At 47.5% G+C, this 17,564-nt stretch overlaps 4 protein-coding genes across 25 annotated transcripts; 2 read left to right on the top strand and 2 right to left on the bottom strand.

The window, feature by feature from the left end:
- Positions 1-4,615: 4,615 nt before the first annotated feature.
- On the top strand, positions 4,616-9,700 carry LOC120642685. Of its 21 annotated transcripts, none has more exons than XM_039919252.1 (6): positions 4,616-5,084; positions 6,135-6,350; positions 6,425-6,516; positions 6,813-6,849; positions 7,144-7,211; positions 8,900-9,700. In XM_039919252.1, the coding sequence occupies exons 2-6, from the start codon at positions 6,257-6,259 to the stop codon at positions 8,915-8,917; spliced, it is 309 nt and encodes a 102-aa protein (XP_039775186.1). In that variant the 5' UTR covers positions 4,616-5,084; positions 6,135-6,256; the 3' UTR covers positions 8,918-9,700. The 21 variants fall into 21 exon arrangements, 4 of the variants coding, with proteins under 4 accessions (XP_039775186.1, XP_039775183.1, XP_039775185.1 ...); XM_039919249.1 differs by having other exon boundaries at positions 4,619-5,084; positions 7,132-7,211; positions 8,974-9,700; XR_005662697.1 differs by adding an exon at positions 7,834-7,957 and having other exon boundaries at positions 4,620-5,084; positions 6,135-6,560; positions 6,808-6,849; positions 7,132-7,211.
- Positions 8,310-10,878, bottom strand: LOC120642682 (probable transcription factor MYB58). The gene is made up of 3 exons (XM_039919246.1): positions 10,216-10,878; positions 9,792-10,056; positions 8,310-9,579 (listed from the first exon to the last, which is right to left on the bottom strand). The coding sequence occupies exons 1-3, from the start codon at positions 10,464-10,466 to the stop codon at positions 9,058-9,060; spliced, it is 1,038 nt and encodes a 345-aa protein (XP_039775180.1). The 5' UTR covers positions 10,467-10,878; the 3' UTR covers positions 8,310-9,057.
- Positions 10,879-10,954: 76 nt separating this feature from the next.
- On the bottom strand, positions 10,955-11,656 carry LOC120642686. The gene is made up of 2 exons (XM_039919254.1): positions 11,363-11,656; positions 10,955-11,252 (listed from the first exon to the last, which is right to left on the bottom strand). The coding sequence occupies exons 1-2, from the start codon at positions 11,585-11,587 to the stop codon at positions 11,175-11,177; spliced, it is 303 nt and encodes a 100-aa protein (XP_039775188.1). The 5' UTR covers positions 11,588-11,656; the 3' UTR covers positions 10,955-11,174.
- Positions 11,657-11,703: 47 nt separating this feature from the next.
- On the top strand, positions 11,704-15,751 carry LOC120642683 (probable isoaspartyl peptidase/L-asparaginase 3). Of its 2 annotated transcripts, XM_039919247.1 has the most exons (6): positions 11,704-11,839; positions 11,943-12,129; positions 13,399-13,463; positions 13,569-14,006; positions 14,077-14,135; positions 15,603-15,737. In XM_039919247.1, exons 1-5 carry the CDS (start codon positions 11,765-11,767, stop codon positions 14,101-14,103), a joined length of 792 nt encoding a protein of 263 aa, XP_039775181.1. In that variant the 5' UTR covers positions 11,704-11,764; the 3' UTR covers positions 14,104-14,135; positions 15,603-15,737. The 2 variants fall into 2 exon arrangements, with proteins under 2 accessions (XP_039775181.1, XP_039775182.1); XM_039919248.1 differs by lacking the exon at positions 14,077-14,135 and having other exon boundaries at positions 15,603-15,751.
- The last annotated feature ends 1,813 nt before the right edge of the window (positions 15,752-17,564 follow it).

The following is a 17,564-nucleotide window of genomic DNA, read 5'->3' as shown; positions in this document are numbered from 1 at the left end:
GTTAAAATATTCGATGTGACGGAGAATCTAATAAAATTTTAGAATTTTGAAAAACAAGGGCATGGTCAACAGCAGCCAGCTTGTTTCTGGAGTTCTGCTGCCCGACCTTTTAAGAGGCTTCTCAGGTATGAACGACAAAATCAAAAAAAAAAAATCAGATTCTTGCATGCGTACAAGCATGCTCTGTTCATGGACTTTTTTTTTTGATAATACGTGTCTGTATTTCTAGTTTAGGAAAACATACAACTGGAGATACGGACAGGCACGTACGGAAAGGATACAGGAATAGCTATGCTACCAAACTTCGCGAAAGACCCAAACAAAATGAAATTTATATTTATGCCCCTAGATCTTCCGCAAACCTCCTGAGGTCGCCCTTCTCGCCGCCGGCCACCGCCGCCGGAGAGGAAGACGAGCACCTCATTGAGCTGAAGAAGACCCATCGCACACAGGCTTTGAGAGGAGTCGAAGTTGAAGAAGTAGTCGGCGGCTGCTTCACAGTGACAAGTTTGCTCCTTGAGACCAAAAAGCTTTACAAGGAGGAATGTTGTTTACGGAAGCGGTATCGTTGTTTAGTGAGGGGAGAGCCAGTCACTGAGGCTAGTAACCTCAGACCAGCAGAGTATAGAGTAGCGGAAAAAGGGGTCCAGCTCAACAACCGATCCTCCCGAAGCCAGGGATGTGGTTTACGCCTATTCCCCACATTATTGGAGAAGGTTTAGAAAACGAAAGGGGTTCGGAAGGCGAGTTAAAGAGGATAGGCAACAAGAAGGCGGTCACTGGGCAACCTTTTTGCGGAGCAGCAAATCGGCCAGCCCATAGGAGGTTAGGAACCTCCTGCGAAAGCGAAACGACGCTGGCTCCATACCGGGTGGTAACACACAAACGGTATGGAAATCTAACACTTTACTTTCTCAAAAGGAAAGGGCTAAAAATTAGGGTTGACATCTACGGTAGGTCTTTTAAAAGGGTTTCTCCCCTTTTAAAATCCCCTCTTCCTAAAAACCCTAATTTTTTTCGGAGTGTGAATTCCAGATTCCGAATCTGGAAGTTCACTCAGTTCGAGGGGAAGAAAGGTTTCCCCCCGAACCCCCCTTCCAAAGAAAGTAGTGGAATGGTTGAGAAACTCTCTATTTGATTTTCTAAGGTGTTTCTCAACCTACTACTTAAGTACATAACGACTTATTGTTAACGGGAGGAAACCTCCCTTAACGGTAAAGGAGTTATGACCCTGATTTCGCCTCCCTACCCCCAGGACCCCCTTCAAAGGGGGAAGCACGACAGGTCTCTGCTCACAACTTGGATTTGGTGGATATGGAAATCAAGGTCAAATGGAATTCCGGTACTTAAAGTTTAAGATTTCCATACCACCCGGGAGGTGAAGCAGAGTGAGCAGAGCCCTCGCCCCGGAGGGGGGATAGTTCTTTGGATTTGAGTTATATGGAATGGTTGAGCCTACTATCTAAGTGTTGGAAGGCTCAACCTACTCTATAGTTCTATAGTTCTATGGAATGGTTGAGCCTACTATGTAAAGTGTTGGAAGGCTCAACCTACTAGCTTGTCCCTCCGGGGCTCTAGTGGCCTCCACTATCGTTCCGGTCTTACCCTCCCTCGAGTCCAATCTCGGGAGGGCGCTTAGGCAAGGTACTAAAACCAATACCTCGATAAATCGAGGGATTTACTTCGGGATTTCCCTCTATAAACGAGGGAATTCCCTCTACTGCCCTCGATAAATCGAGGGTTTACCTATAATTGGAATTCCTCCCGAAGGTCGGATACTTGGATCATCTATTTTAGTGGTGCCTTTGGTCACCTCTAAAATTATAGGATTGGCAGGTGGAACAAAAAATAGCTTATAATGGTGATCGAGATCACCTATCTGGGATTCCTTATCCGCTATGAAGAGAACCTATGTTCTGAATTCGACTTGTTTTTAAAGCAAGATCGAGTAACCAAGTTCTCGGGCTAGTTCACCCTACTAGAAAGTTGGTCCAGACCCACGCACATTCAACGATTGTCATGGTTAATACCCACTTTCCGTTAACTGGATAAACACTGGCTTCGATACTTAATCTGGCTGTGAAGTGTACTTCGATACTTGCCGAGTTGTTTCTGGTATGAGTTGGTTAAAGCTCATCCGACCCAGGAGACAATGGAAAACACTAGTGGTTAAGCCACTGGTACAGTCTCAACGACTACCCGTAAGAGACTTGGTAACATCGGCTAAAGTATGCTTCACAGTGACAAGTTTGCTCCTTGAGACCAAAAAGCTTTACAAGGAGGAATGTTGTTTACGGAAGCGGTATCGTTGTTTAGTGAGGGGAGAGCCAGTCACTGAGGCTAGTAACCTCAGACCAGCAGAGTATAGAGTAGCGGAAAAAGGGGTCCAGCTCAACAACCGATCCTCCCGAAGCCAGGGATGTGGTTTACGCCTATTCCCCACATTATTGGAGAAGGTTTAGAAAACGAAAGGGGTTCGGAAGGCGAGTTAAAGAGGATAGGCAACAAGAAGGCGGTCACTGGGCAACCTTTTTGCGGAGCAGCAAATCGGCCAGCCCATAGGAGGTTAGGAACCTCCTGCGAAAGCGAAACGACGCTGGCTCCATACCGGGTGGTAACACACAAACGGTATGGAAATCTAACACTTTACTTTCTCAAAAGGAAAGGGCTAAAAATTAGGGTTGACATCTACGGTAGGTCTTTTAAAAGAGTTTCTCCCCTTTTAAAATCCCCTCTTCCTAAAAACCCTAATTTTTTTCGGAGTGTGAATTCCAGATTCCGAATCTGGAAGTTCACTCAGTTCGAGGGGAAGAAAGGTTTCCCCCCGAACCCCCCTTCCAAAGAAAGTAGTGGAATGGTTGAGAAACTCTCTATTTGATTTTCTAAGGTGTTTCTCAACCTACTACTTAAGTACATAACGACTTATTGTTAACGGGAGGAAACCTCCCTTAACGGTAAAGGAGTTATGACCCTGATTTCGCCTCCCTACCCCCAGGACCCCCTTCAAAGGGGGAAGCACGACAGGTCTCTGCTCACAACTTGGATTTGGTGGATATGGAAATCAAGGTCAAATGGAATTCCGGTACTTAAAGTTTAAGATTTCCATACCACCCGGGAGGTGAAGCAGAGTGAGCAGAGCCCTCGCCCCGGAGGGGGGGATAGTTCTTTGGATCGACCGGGCCCGCGCCCTGCCTCCTCCAGCTCCTGGATCTAAGCCCGCCAGCGACGACCGCCGCCGCCGAGGGAAGGTTGGCTCAGATCCAGCCAGCCACCGTCCTCAAACTCCGAAGCATGCTCCATACCCTTGAAGAAGAAGGAGACCAGCAGCAATATCACCTGGCCAAGACGAAGAAGCACCAGTCCCGACCTCCAGCACAAAACTCCACGACACCACCGCCGACGCCGGAGGAAAGCGCCACCGGAGTGAGGAAGAAGCCTGGAGACAACATTTCGCTGCGCCGTCGCCGCCTTCGCCTCGTCGATGCCGCCCAGGAAAACAGGCCACCAAGGAAATCCCTCCCGGCAAACCCTTCCAAAGCTCCTCCAGATGATCCCGCCGGCAACAGCAGCCTCACTGGGAGGAGCTCGGAGCAGCAAAAGCCCGGCCAGCGGCCTCATCGCCGCCGCTGCTAGGAACCGTACCAAAATCCAAAACCCTAACCTCCGGAGCACAGATGCGCCGCCGCACTCGTCGCCGCGGCCATCAGTCGAGACTCCATGGAGAAGCAAGCTCGTCGCCGTGGCACCAGGACCTGGCCGCGATCTTATTCGCCGGCGGCGTGGCATCGACGCCACCCTCGGAAGGCGTTCCTCCACCCTCGTCGACGACAGTGAGGAAACGAAGATCTAGATACTAACTAAATTACCTAGACTATTCACACCGGCGGCCGAATCCCCCCTCCCCTTCTTCTCCGGCGCCGGAGAGGTCGTCGGAGAAGAAGGGGAGGCGGTGGAGCCTTCCCCGGACGCGATTCACCCCCCCGGTCGCCGCTCTCGCCTGTAGAGTCTAGAAAGAACGAGAAAGGGAGAGAGCGTCACAAGTCCTGTTCATGGACTTTATTGGCTGTTTCGCCGTGTATTCAGCCAGTCTCCGGTTTCAGATGCACACATCGCAAATATTGACATGCCAAGGTCGCAGTAGCTCCTCCACTCCGGCCCATACGGCCCAATGACTAGCCACGATCCATAACAAGCCGTCAAGCACCTCCTCGCTCGCTTCAACGCCCGGCCCAGCACGTGCTCGCCGGTTTCCTCCTCTGGCGTCTCGGCGCGGGGCCTGCCACGCTGCCGGGCCTGCCGCTCATGGCCGGGCAGGCGGGCGCCGCTTTCGCGAGGGCCGGGGGCTGGGCCTTTGCGATTGCTCTTGAACGGAACATGGGGAACGAGATAATCTACACTATAAATCCACATCTATCTATCTACACTATAAAAAACCAAAACAATTGAAAACACTTTCCACCTAAAAAATATCCACATAACCCTCACAATGGTCCCACATGGCAGACTTGACTTGGTAGAAAGTTTTGACACACAAGAAAAAACTGCAGACAAAAAAATACTTCTGCCATTTTCCCTTTTCTTTTGTCACCGCGAAAATTTCTTACCCGCGCGCCGGTACCCACCCCAATCCCGCCCGTCAATCATGTCTGTCTCCCGTTTCTTTCCTTCTCTGCCGGCTGCCGCACCCAACCCCTCCCCTGTACCGACGGCGCCGCCTCTCCCTTCCACAGTTCCACCGAACCTATCAGCTTACCCCGGTGCTGCTCCCCTCCCCGGCGCTGCTCCACAGTCCCCTCCCCTTCCTTGCAGCTGCTCCCCTCCCCAGGCGCCCATACCCTCCCCGGCGCTCCTCGCCCGCCGCGCCAGCGCGAAGGGCCGCGACGTGCGGCGCACAGGGCGGCGGCATGCCGTGCGGGGAGAAGCGACACGAGGGGCCGTGGGGTCACGGTGCGAGGGTTCGGGGCGTCGCGGCGGTGCGCCGGCGGCGGCGGCGGCGAGCCGTGCGAGGAGCCGCGAGGCCCTACGGACGCGGGGTCCTTGACGCGTGGGTCGACCGCGTCCTCGAGCTCATCGGCAGCGGCAAGGTATATGCACTGCATCCGATTCGGCCGTATCCTTGCGCCACCTCTTCCTTGTGACGCCATCTTCGATTATTCTCTGATTTTGCTGGTGAATTTTGATGTGTTGCGTGATGGTCTGGTAATCGGAGTCATCGATGCTTGTTAATCATTATGTGGGTTTAGTACATTGGCTCTGTTTTTGCGTGCTTTTTGATGCAATCAGCATTCTCGGCATGTTTCTCTGCATCCTGCCAACATAGTACGGAGTATTACTTTGGGAGCCCATTAAAATCATAGGACCACTGCTACAATCTTTCAGGATGATGGCAAATGTAGCCATTTGTAGGTTAACCTAGAGTGATTCGTGAGGATTAGCTTCTGGGCGGTTGATTTGAAATTTTATTGTTTGTAATCTCTTATGCTTCATCTCGATTACTTTCACTGCTTCCAAAGGTAGGATATTTAGAATAGACTTTTGTTTGGTCGCCTTCCCAAGTGTGTGTGCTGTTCAGGATATTTGCTTGGTGCATTTGGCTGCATACTTGCAGTTCTCTACTTCAATTAGTGTGTCGCCTGCAAGAATTCATTTTAAAGAATGGGGAATTATTTTTTATAATAAATAGTTAAAAAGACAAAATATTGTTGGTACAGCAATAATCTATGGGGGGTAAACAGTCAATCTGTTCCAATCATCTATCCATATTACATATATGTTATAACAGTAACTGCATTATTGCATCTTAAATCCTCTTAATAACATTGCCCTTCATGTTCTGAACAAAATTGCTTAGCTGATACATAGTACGGACAAATTACTGGCTTTGCAATGATGGGGGTAGGAGTTGATGAGCCCATTGAATCATGTAGAGGAGGAATAATCAATAATCAAACAGAACGAGGTAGGTATATACATCCTGTGCTGAACTTTTTCTCTAGACAAAAAGATCGGGCTTTTGAGATGTCAATTATTTACTGGATATTCTTTTGTGGTTACTCTGTTTACCACTAGCTTTTCTGCTTCTTTGACGCCTTCAATGGGTTTTTGATTACGCTCTTGTTCATTTTTGCATGCAGCGTGCTTTCAGACCAAAAACAATTTCATGGATGTTCCGCCTCCGCAGCGACTTCTTCCCCATACGAGATGTCGCAGCTAGGCTTAATTTTTCCCCGATTTTTTCAATCCATAGCCTGAATGCATGAAAGTGAATTACCACACCACCATCTTCTGCACCTCCACGAGGCGACGAGGACATGACAGCCTCGGATACGACCATTCGAGCAAATCAGCAGGTGAGCTCGTTTCTATGTACTGCATCTTATGATTTTGAGAATGACATGCTACCTAATAATGTTATTATGGTTAGGAATAATGGACAGGACCTGCAGGGAGGCCTTGAGAACAAGCTTTTGTAGGCGTGAAGGGACAAGCCGGATGTCTTACCAAGTTGGAGGCCCGGTACAACTCTAGCTCAAGTCCACCTAAAATTTAGGCATGATTGGGTAAATATTCGGGCATCATTTTGATGCTCACTGCTGCCGTCCTCGTTGATTCGCATCCGGCGAGCTCTAATGTAGTGGTCCATGGATGCAAATATTTTCCCTTTGAAACATTTTTTTGTTGTTTATCTTACCTATTTTTTGCAGTGGTCAAACTTTTTTCACTAAAATTTCTTTACTAGCATTTTCATTTTGGTTCAATACTTATCTCCTCTATTTTCACTTTGTCATATTTGTAAATTGAACGAAGTTTAGCACTGGCTACAAACAACCAAGTTCTTACATACATCAGGTGAGTTTGTGTTTTCCTCTTATTTCAGATTCAAAGGTTTTAGTTTGTGAATGATAAATGAAGTGTTTTTACCATTAACTTTTGCATGCTAGATGGTTCTTTGTATATTCTCCCATCCAAGTTGACGAGTCTATTAGGTTGTTAATTAGAAATTTCTAGCCTAAACCTCCATGGATATATTCAGTGAACATGCCATATTTCTGTCACTTTGCAACTTACGTATCTACATCTCATTAACTGCCTATATTTCTGATGTTCAGTTTATTGCTCATCTATTGCCAGGTTTATTTTCAGGCTATATTAAATGTGTCAAGGTGAAATTCCAGTTTATTTTCAGTGGGCTATGGCTCATCTACTGCCAGGTTTGTTGCTTTCTTGGTTTTAGTTTAAATAGCTTCTGGTTGATTAGATGGTTGCCATTGTAATTTGTGTTGTTTAATATGCCCTGATCCATCAAAGGGTGCACAATGGCAAATTCATGACAAGTGTGCATCTAACTGCATTAATTAGACTTTATTGTGAATCCTCATAATGTGTTTTTTAATAATAATGATGATGGATTGTCGCCCCTGGATATGTGCCACAAGTACAAATTTTATATTATACTTATTTTTTACAAACACGTGCGTGCCGCACGTGCATCCTACTAGTAGAGCTAATGATACATATTTAATTTTAAAGAAAAATATCAATGGTACAAACTAAAGTAGAGTCAAAATAGAATTAGTTTAAAGTTTAGAAAGTTGAGATCTAACATGCTAAATAAACGATTAATAAAATAACTAACTGAATTCAAGATGAAGGTAGTACCACAATTCGTGATAGAATCAACAGGAAGTTGGTAATGAATATTTCCTTTTCAGTGGAGGAATGCTCATATGCCTGGGTCACCAAGCTTGTTACTATAAGTTATTCCGTTTAGAAGTTTGGAGCATTGTTGCTTGCTGCATTAGTGCTAACGATCTCCCTAACTCTATGGATCAGTATTGGAGCTGGTGTCAAAAATGGATTCCTAGAAATATTCAGATGCACTCCTTTGTGCTTTGTGCTGGTGGGCATTTGCTAGGCTATCTGGAAAGCGAGGAATAAAGCTTGCTTTGAAAATAAGGTGATAAAACTATGTACTGGGCTCGATGATGCAAATCTAAGCTAGTTGTGATTAGGGTCCCACCACGTATAGTTCGTATGGTTTTGGGTCATGTTTGCCTCGTCAAGAGGGCAAATTATATTTCTTCTACTATATACTAATATAATGACATAGCAAGCTTTCATGTTTTTTTTATTGAAAATTTTAATATCATGTTTTCAAAGAAATCGCTGATCAAAGTTTTACGTCATATTGCAAAACCAACTTGTTTTATCATCAGAAACAGTCAAGGTTTAGGTTGTTGTTTGTACAAAGGAGAACTCAAATATTTAAATATTGCTGAGTCACTCGACCATCCTTTTTCAGAGTCGTGACTGAGATGAGAGCAACCTCATGCAGTCATGTATGCTTACGATGTGTCGCCTCATCTTCTCTATCTATTTTCTCACTAAAATTAGGCCCACCGTACCCCTTACGAAGATTCCACTTGTCAGGTCAAAAGTTTTGGCGAAAGAGAGATGAGATTAGTTTTGTCAATGTTTTCCACCAAACATAATACTTTCTACACCAACAATTTCCTATACCTAACTTTTGTACCCGCGTATTACTTTCTTTTAGCACACACTTTATTTTTCTTTGCACACACATTCACCCATAATTCGCGTCATTATTTGTTTTGGAAAGATAATAATTGACATCATTGTTTATGGAAGGAAAGACAGAAAAATAAATAACATTATTGCTTGATGGAAGCAAATTAAATATGTGCCGTACTCGCAAAAGGACATCTTGTTAACAAACAGGAGTACTTACATGCTAAACTTCTTACATCTCTTTTACTAGACTGATACCGATCTTACAGCATGCTAAGCTTTACAGACATTACAACTACAACCACTTGATCAACACCTGCATCTTACATTCTGCATCTAAGGTTAGAAGTATTGCACTTTCCATGTCCAGCACAAAGCTCGACTCTAGATCATTGCAAGGTTAAGTAGCTGGCTGCAAAGGCTAAAACTTTCAGCAACGGCTAGTACTACTGGTCAGAACAGGTAGTCCAAATGCATAGCCAGGCAAGAATGATGAATGGCGGATTTCGTACATTGGAAAGGCCAACGTCAAAATCCAGAGCTCGTGGCAGGCGGTGACAGCGGCGGGGGCACCTGATCAAGGGAGTCGAACATGTCCGGTGGGAGGTCGTCGAAGAAGTCTGGCGCGTCCGGGGGCTCCGGCTTGACTCCACCCTGCGCGCACTCCGTGCCGAAGAACGGGAACATCATCGGAGGGGATATCATCGGAAGCAGCTCCTGGTAGGCGAGATCATCCATAGCGCCGGCATTGACGAACCCGCCGGGAGCCATGTTCCAACACTCCGGCATCCCTGGGTAGTCAAGCAGAGGGTACGGAGGCTCATCGAACGGCGACTTTTGAAGCAGCGGGGCTGCATTTGACGACGAGCACTCGTGGCTGTCGGTGCCCGGCGCTAACGGCGGCAGCGCTCCGTTGAAGCTGAGAACCCCGGAGGCCAACTGATCGTACGGGACCAGTGCAGCATTCCGGGCGTCCATGAATGGTGTTGCTGCGCTGCACGGGTGGACGTCGGAGCTGCTCCCGAATGTAACTCGATCCAAGCTTGGACCCTGATGACAGTTGAGAGCTCACATCTCCATCAAACAAAAAAAATGTACACTAATACACGAAGAAGAAAGCAATTTCATACTAGGCACGTATGTTTGTTAAAAGAAAGATTCTGGGCATAAATGACTCCAAATTCCACGTGACCATTTCCCTGAAAAGTATCAGTGGCCTAGAGAAATGGAAGGAGTGAGCAACGAGAATTGCATGTGCGTACCACGGTGGCGGGTCGCGACTCCAGAGACGAGGAGGCGGCTGCAGGCGCCTTGGCGGCGGCGGCGCTGGTGTTCCTGCTGGTGCACCGGGCGGGGAGCGGTGCGCACAGCAGCCTGGCGAGCCGCTTCTGGCGGGTGCTCCAGAAGTTCTTCACGTCGTTGTCCGTCCTCCCCGGCAAGTAGGTGGCGATCCTCGCCCACTTGTTCCCGAACTGCGCCTGCAGCTCCAGCACCACCCGCTCCTCCTCGGCAGAGAACTTGCAGCCACTGTGGACAAAAATTCAATTACCACCGTGAATTCGAAATCAACCGAGCGCAAAATGCAGACGGCAACAATTCAGGGCAGTGCAGACAAGATAGTATGCGGAATATGGCTCGCGTCTTCGCGATCAATGCGGCCTAAACCACGAGAGGGATCGCGCTCACGTCTTGAGGTTCGGCCGGAGCTTGTTGACCCAGCGGAGGCGGCAGGACTTGCCGGTGCGCGGCAGGAGGCCTTTGGATCGAATGGAGCTCCAGTCGCAGGGCCCGTGCGCGCGCACGTGCTCCAGCAGCACCGCGTCCTCCTCCGCCATCCAGGGCCCCTTCCGCACCGCGTCCCCGCCACCCGCCGCGTCCCTCCTCCTGCTGCCGCCGCCGCCGCCCCGCCGGCGGCCGCCGCCGGGCGCTCGAGCCATTGCCTAGCCGCAGCAGCGCGATCTCTGTACTGTGTCTCTGTCTCTCGCGCTCGCTCCTCAGGGAACTGCTCCGGAGAAGCGCTGCGTGCGCCGTCGTTGTCGATCGTCTTGCTCCTAATGGACCCACCAGGGGAGCGAGTGGCGCACGTGGCGCGGCGGGGAGCGTCCGGTGGCGATCCGACATTCCGACGAGCGGGTTTGATTCCCGAAGCGGCGCAGGCAGCGGTGGAGCGCGGGGGGTTAACCGCTCCTCCACCCCACGAGCCCACGACCTCCGATTCCCGCGGCCCAAGTATGCTCCGTGTCCAGCCGCCGTGCCGTGGACACATTTTGACATTTTGTTGCTGCGTGAGCCCGAAATTCAGGTGTTCTATTGGCTTTCCGGCCACGAACTTGCAGTCCTTCCAATCGCCGATCTGATAAAAATTGGATTCAGCAAAGTTTGCATTTGGGGAAATCCAACAAAGATAGGAAAGTACAATGTGGTCTATGGAACGAAGGAGAAGATAATTTTTATCAAAATAAGCTTGTGATACAAATTACAAGAGTGATCTTATTACTCATTTGCACACCAATTCAGAGTGACACACACCTAGCTCTCAAATGCGAAGCATCCTCAGGATCACATCCACGGATCCACCTCTCGGAATTCTAGTTTTCCTAGCAGAGCTGAAAATTCTCGTCCAGATCAGGGTCGTGGCTTGCTGGTTAGTCACCTCCCACTCGCCGAGGAGGAGCTCCCATCCACCTCCGGATGCTCGCGCCCACGCCCTTCATGTCCTCCACCTGCAGGGCACGGACAACACGGCGGGCGCACCAGATCAGCGCGAATTCGTGCAGCAAGACCGCGGAGTTATTCACCACGCGGGAGCGGAATTTTGGATTCGGAGGAATACCGATCCGACGCCCGCGGCGAGCACCCCGGCGGCGGCGGCGGTGGCGCCGGCGCCGACGAAGAGGGAGGCGATGGCGAACGCCTTGAACGGCATCGCCACCGCCGTGCCGCCCTTGCCCCGTCGGAACCACGCGACCTCGGCCCCCGCTTGCGCCGCGCTCGCCGCCGCCCACCACGGCCACCTCTCCGCCGCCACGCCGTCGCCGCCGCCGCCTCGCTCGTCCATCGCCGCCGCCACTAGGTTATTCGGGGGGGTCTCCACACACAGCTGCGGGAGTGGCACCCTATACAAGCGCGGAATCTCACCGACAGGTGGGGCCGGTCTCCACCGAAGCGCCTGTGTCTGTGTGGACAAATCACGGTGACCTCACCAAGGCAGCTCGCCAATCGCACACCAGCACCCATGGATTCCTCCATGGGGCGGAGCTCTGTGAGTCTTCTCGTTGGGCTCCTGGTGCTGCGGTTCAACAGGTGCTTGGTAAGCGGAGATTCGATTCGATTCGATTTGGTCTATGTAGTTTGGATCGGTTTTCTACATCGTTGATGGATTTGGATTGTTGGGGTTTGGGGGTTTCAATCAGGCGGTGGACGGCGGAGGCGTGGCGGAAGTGGGCGGGGCGTTTCCGCTGGTGGTGAGCACCTGGCCGTTCCGGGAGGCGGTCAGGGCGGCGTGGGATGTGGTCTCGGCCGGTGACGGAGGGGGTTCGGCCGTGGACGCTGTCGTCGCCGGCTGCTCCGCCTGCGAGGTGCTCCGCTGCGACGGGACAGATCAGTCGCTTGCCCGTGTCATTCTGATTACAGCAAATGGAGCGCGGCCACAGTTGTCGCTCGCGAGGTCGAGAGGCTTAGGTGGAAACAGTGGTGTTGCGTTCTGAAGAATATTGATACACCCAAGAGCAGACTGGAAGCGCATCACGCAGCTTCGAACATCAGGAATTACACTAGAAAGTTGATTTGTTAGACCCAAATGTTCAAACACTCCAATTGTTTGCCGTTTGCACTTGTTGTTTGAATCTGTATATCTATGCCGTCATTGCTACATGCACAACAGCACAAGTGTTTCCTGCACTTCTGTTCTGTAGTGCTTCCTATACCAGTTGCATTAATTGCTTTTTTTTTTTGCTACCCCTCAACTGACTGATGTGCTGGATAGCGGTCATATATCAATGCTTGGTTCATGAGGTCTCTTAACTGTCATAATCTGGCTAATAGATGGAAAGGTTTTTAATTTGTATAGCACTATAGCAGTATAACAAAGTGGATTACAACTTCTCCATAGACCAGATATACGCTTGCTGGCATTGAGTGTCACAACACTTGGATGCGTTTGTGGAAAAAATATTTCCCATAAATCACTGGTGCCATTTGAGTTCCCCTAGCTGTACATTGAATCAGGATTATGTTCTTTCAATGTGATGAAACATATTGGTATAATACAAGAGTTGGGCTGAAATGGAACCACTCTCAGTTATTTGGCATCTTGTTCTTGACAATTAACAATACTAAAGATCCTAGCAGAATATTCTTTGAACATGGTTGTGATATCTGAGGTTTGATGGAGTTTTTTTTTCCTTTGGAAAGTGCGGAGTGTACTCTAGTGCTGAATCAGTCTGCATTCTTCTTGGACTTTAGTTTACTTTGAGACAGTGAACCAAATATCTGTGACTATGAAGAGTTAACAAGTAGTGAGATATATATGTGAGGTTTTACCTTAACTGCAGACTGCAGTAATTTGATCTTACCAAGTTAAAAAGATAGTTGGCATAAGAACATAATGTTTTTGCCTACTCATGTAGACATTTCTTTTTCTCAAACATGCAAGAGAGCTGTGTATCATTCCTATCATGTAGTAGATTCTTTAGATATTAGGCTTGCTGTGTTCAGAAATACTCCCCTCTGTTCCCAGTGTTCTAACTCCTAATGCAGAACTCCTTCCTTACCTACAACAAATCGATTCGAACAACTTGCCTGTGTTTATTATGCCTCATGAATCAACCTGGTTCTGATGATATTGACTATTTTTTACACTTCACGCAGTTGGTCCAGGTGGAAGTCCAGATGAGAACGGTGAAACTACACTAGATGCTCTTATAATGAATGGGGTAACAGTTGGTTTACCTACTTGCCCAATTACATGTTGATATTTTGTTTCAGCATACATAGTGGATGTGATACACCGCACTATTTTTGCTTAAGGAAACTGGCAGGCAACAATGGAAATTGGAGCTGTGGCTGCCATGAGATATGTTAAGGATGGGATTAAGGCAGCAAAGTTGGTAATGGAGCACAGCTTGCATACTCTGCTTGTTGGCGAGAAGGCAACAGACTTTGCAATTTCAATGGGCCTTCCAGGACCAATTAATCTAAGTTCTCCAGAGTCACTTGAGAAATGGGCAAACTGGAGACAGAATCACTGCCAACCTAACTTCTGGAAAAATGTTGCTCCTGCCGATGGCTGTGGCCCATACCGTCCTATCAATTTAGCACAAGCTTTGGACTCTGTAAAGCATGAGGTAGAAGAGAATCAAAGAGGTGTTTGCCAGGAATGGTTCCAAAGTGATAGTTTACTGGAGCCAATAAACTCCCATTTGAAGTTTATTGATCGCCACAACCATGACACTATCTCTATGGCGGTGATTGACAAGGTAGCTCATATTCAATATTGGTGACACTTTTTGTTGTTGAAATACTTATATTGGTATTGTTTTATATTAGATGGGTCACATAGCCATTGGGACATAAACCAATGGTGCTACATTTAAAATTCCAGGAAGGTGAGCATTTTTCGTGATGTTGGTCCATTTCACATGGCAATCTAGCATGGGCACATCTTTAAGCTAAAATACTAGTTTTTCGTTTTTCCCTGTATCTCTTCATGCTATTCTCCAGCTACTCAGTGCTTCTAATTCCTACATAGCATGCCACTTTACCGTGCATCTTTCCTACAGCTGTCAGTTGAGGTAGTTACTATTTAGTCACAGCCTCTGGTCTTGTAACACTGTATTTGAATTATTCTGTGTTGGTCTGTTGGAAAATGATGTTAATCCACTAAATGTCCTCACCTCTGTTTAGCATGTATTTAATGCATTTTGTTTTTTTGTTACATGTCCAGCAACTGAGTGTAGCAGAGATGTGGATGTTGCGGTGGTTTTGCGGGCACACAAGGAGGGATAGAGTCCGGAACGAAGTTATTCGGGATAGGGTCGGGGTGGCACCAATTGAGGAGAAACTTATCCAGCATCGGCTGAGATGGTTTGGACATGTCCAACGAAGGCCTCCTGAGGCGCCGGTGCGTAATGGGGTTCTTGAGCGGGTCGATAATGTAAAGAGGGGTAGAGGTAGACCTAAACTGACGTGGGATGAGTCGGTTAAGAGAGACTTTAAGGATTGGAATATCTCTAAAGAGATAGCTTTGGATAGGAGCGCTTGGAGACTAGCTATCAATGTGCCTGAACTTTGAACTTATTTCTTTCGGGTTTCATCTCTAGCCTACCCCAACTTGCTTGGGGAAAAAGGCTATGTTGTTGTTGCTGCTTTTTGTTACATGTACAGTTATTTTACTGTATTCTGAAACATTCAAGACTAGCTGCTGAATCTGTTGAATCCATTAATTCTGTAGAGACATAAATATGGGATTTTGTTACACTAAGTTGTGGTCAAATTCTATTTTTGGCCAATTTCTTTCCACGTCTTTTCTTTTTTAGCATTTCTCCCATCTCTTCCTTTTTGGGCTACTACTTCCCGGATCTTTTATTTTTAGTATGTTTCTTCCCTGTATATTTTGTTGACTCAACTTTCTTTACTTATGAGATTTGTTGATTCAACATTTTCCTTGGTGACTCAATTTTTTTTTACAGATTTGTTGAGTCAACATCTAGCGGTTCAATAGTTTATAATAAATAAAAGGAGCTATAATTTCCTTTTTAGGGTCACTGTGACGACTAGTTATCTAAGTAGTAGCGCACCACCAAATAGCATGCCCCTAAATATGTTGCCCAAGGAACTTCTGGTAAGACAGGTTTTAGGCCACTTTACTTGGCATGGCTTCTGAGTCCTGCCTATGCATCTTTATAACCATCCTGTAAAACATCCAATGGAATTTTCTTTGCCACAAGGAGCAGACTATTTTCTTAGTCTACCTAAAAAATTCTGTATATGCTTGACAACAAAATGATACTGGTGAAAAAAAAATTGTAGTTTTTTTTCTTGATGGGAATTACTGACTGATCATTTGATCCCAGGGTCGGTGATGGACCAATACCAGGATCTTCTTCATATGGTGATGATGAGGCCGGAGCTTGTGGAGCATCTAGCGATGGTGATATTATGATGCGCTTCCTTCCATGGTAATGAAGAAATGACTAGTATTAAAAGTTCCTTGTCCGTAAAAAGATGGATCAGGAGCACAGGAAGAACCGACGCCAGGGGCATCGGTGCATCCGACGCTTGTCGGAAGAACCGACGCTATGATATTTGGTGCAGGAGGAAAACGAAGCCAAGTCAGCCTATAGGCACCGGTTGGACCGACGGTCCAAGAAAGGGCATCGGTGCATTGGGCGTCCTATGTTCCAGAGACGATGTAAAGTGCCCAGGAGAAGTTTCTTCAGCACCGGTTGAACCGACGGTGCATCGGAGTATTGCATCGGTGCAATGACGTCAGCGCCCAGGAGAAGATTCTTAAGCACCGGATGAACCGGTGATGCATCGGTACAAAGCATCGGTACAAAGCATCGGTTCAACCGGTGGTCTCTGCGTCAGCTGTCAGGACTTCAACGGCTACTTCGGGCTATGAGTGACTGGATGAACCGACGCTACCCCGCCAAGAGGCATCGGTTCTTCCGGTGATACACAGAATTTCAGCTGACCGATTGGAGCAACGGCTACAAGACTTGGTGGCCTATATATACGCCTCACCCCGGCCATTTGAAGATTGCTGGAGTCCCAAGACACCTCATACACATCCAAGAGCATCTCCAAGCCATACAAGAGCTCATAGATCATATCCTTAGCTTATAGCACTAGCTTTGTAAAGTGTGAGTGCTAGATTAGCTCTTAGTGAGTGTGATTGCAAGGCCTTGAGCCTTTGTACTGTGGTTCTCTAGTGAACCAAAACAAGAGCTTGGTGCGCCGGCACCTTGGAGCGTGAAGCTCACCGGCAACGTCATCGACCCTCCGACTTGGTGTGGAGCGGCGACGACACTTTGTGCGGGGGACGTGGAGACCCCATCCTTTGTGGAGAAGCTCCTTAGTGGAACCGGGGGCCAAGGTGACCGTGATTGTGTTCACGGAAGAGACTTGGTGGCCGAGTAGCAATGCTCTTAGTGAGTGCTACAACAACGTGGATGTAGGTGTGCCTTTGTGGCTAACCGAACCACGGGATAAACACCCGCGTCAAGAGTTTGCTATCTCCTATCCCTCTCTTTAAGCTTCCGCATTTCATACTAGCAATTTGTGTGCCTTTACTTTCATAGAATAGTTTCTTGATAGGAAAGGCTATAGGTTGCTAAACTCTTTTGGGATAGGGGTTTCACACTAGAAGAATCTAGTTGCACATCTAGATAGTATGTTTTAGTTTAAGTTTTGTGTAAACTAGTTGGAGTCATATGTCTAAGTTTTTATTAGTGCCTAATTCACCCCCTCCCCCTCTTAGGCTAGAGCACCCGATTACTTTCAAAGGCCTCCAAACCCCTCTTCCGTTGGATCTGCCCTGTTTCAGAGTTGATTATAGAAAAGTTAGAATTCCATATAGTCAACTTCATCATCCAGACCGGCTATCATGTTTAATGTAATAGTATAGTTGGTGTACTGGAACAAAATTTAAAGCTGCGCAGACCATTAGTGGTTCCCCTGCCCAAGAGGAGTACGGTGTTCCAGCTTTCAAGATTCCTGAATGCTGAGAGGGATCTCTGCCTGCCACTTTGTTTTTGTTTCTGCATTCAATCGTTCTGTTTCTTTATCGTTCTAGTTAGTTACATTAACAAAAAGATAATAGTCTGTCCTATTTCTTTATCAGACTAGCAGTGTGCGCTCTTTCGTCAGTAGTTTTATTTGGGTTTTTTATCGTTCGAGTTAGTTACATTAATAAAAATGTAGTAGTCTGTCTTATCTCTTTACGAGACTCTAGCAGCATGAGGTCTTTCGTCAGGACAGTCCCAATGCAGACTCCACTCGTAGAGTCTAAGCCTCCTATTTATTGTGTTTTG

Source organism: Panicum virgatum, chromosome 7K (assembly GCF_016808335.1).
Source record: "Panicum virgatum strain AP13 chromosome 7K, P.virgatum_v5, whole genome shotgun sequence".
In the NCBI taxonomy this organism is placed as follows: Eukaryota; Viridiplantae; Streptophyta; class Magnoliopsida; order Poales; family Poaceae; genus Panicum; species Panicum virgatum.
The sequence above is the reverse complement of the archived record's forward strand: the minus strand, read 5'-3'. Positions and strand labels throughout refer to the sequence as shown.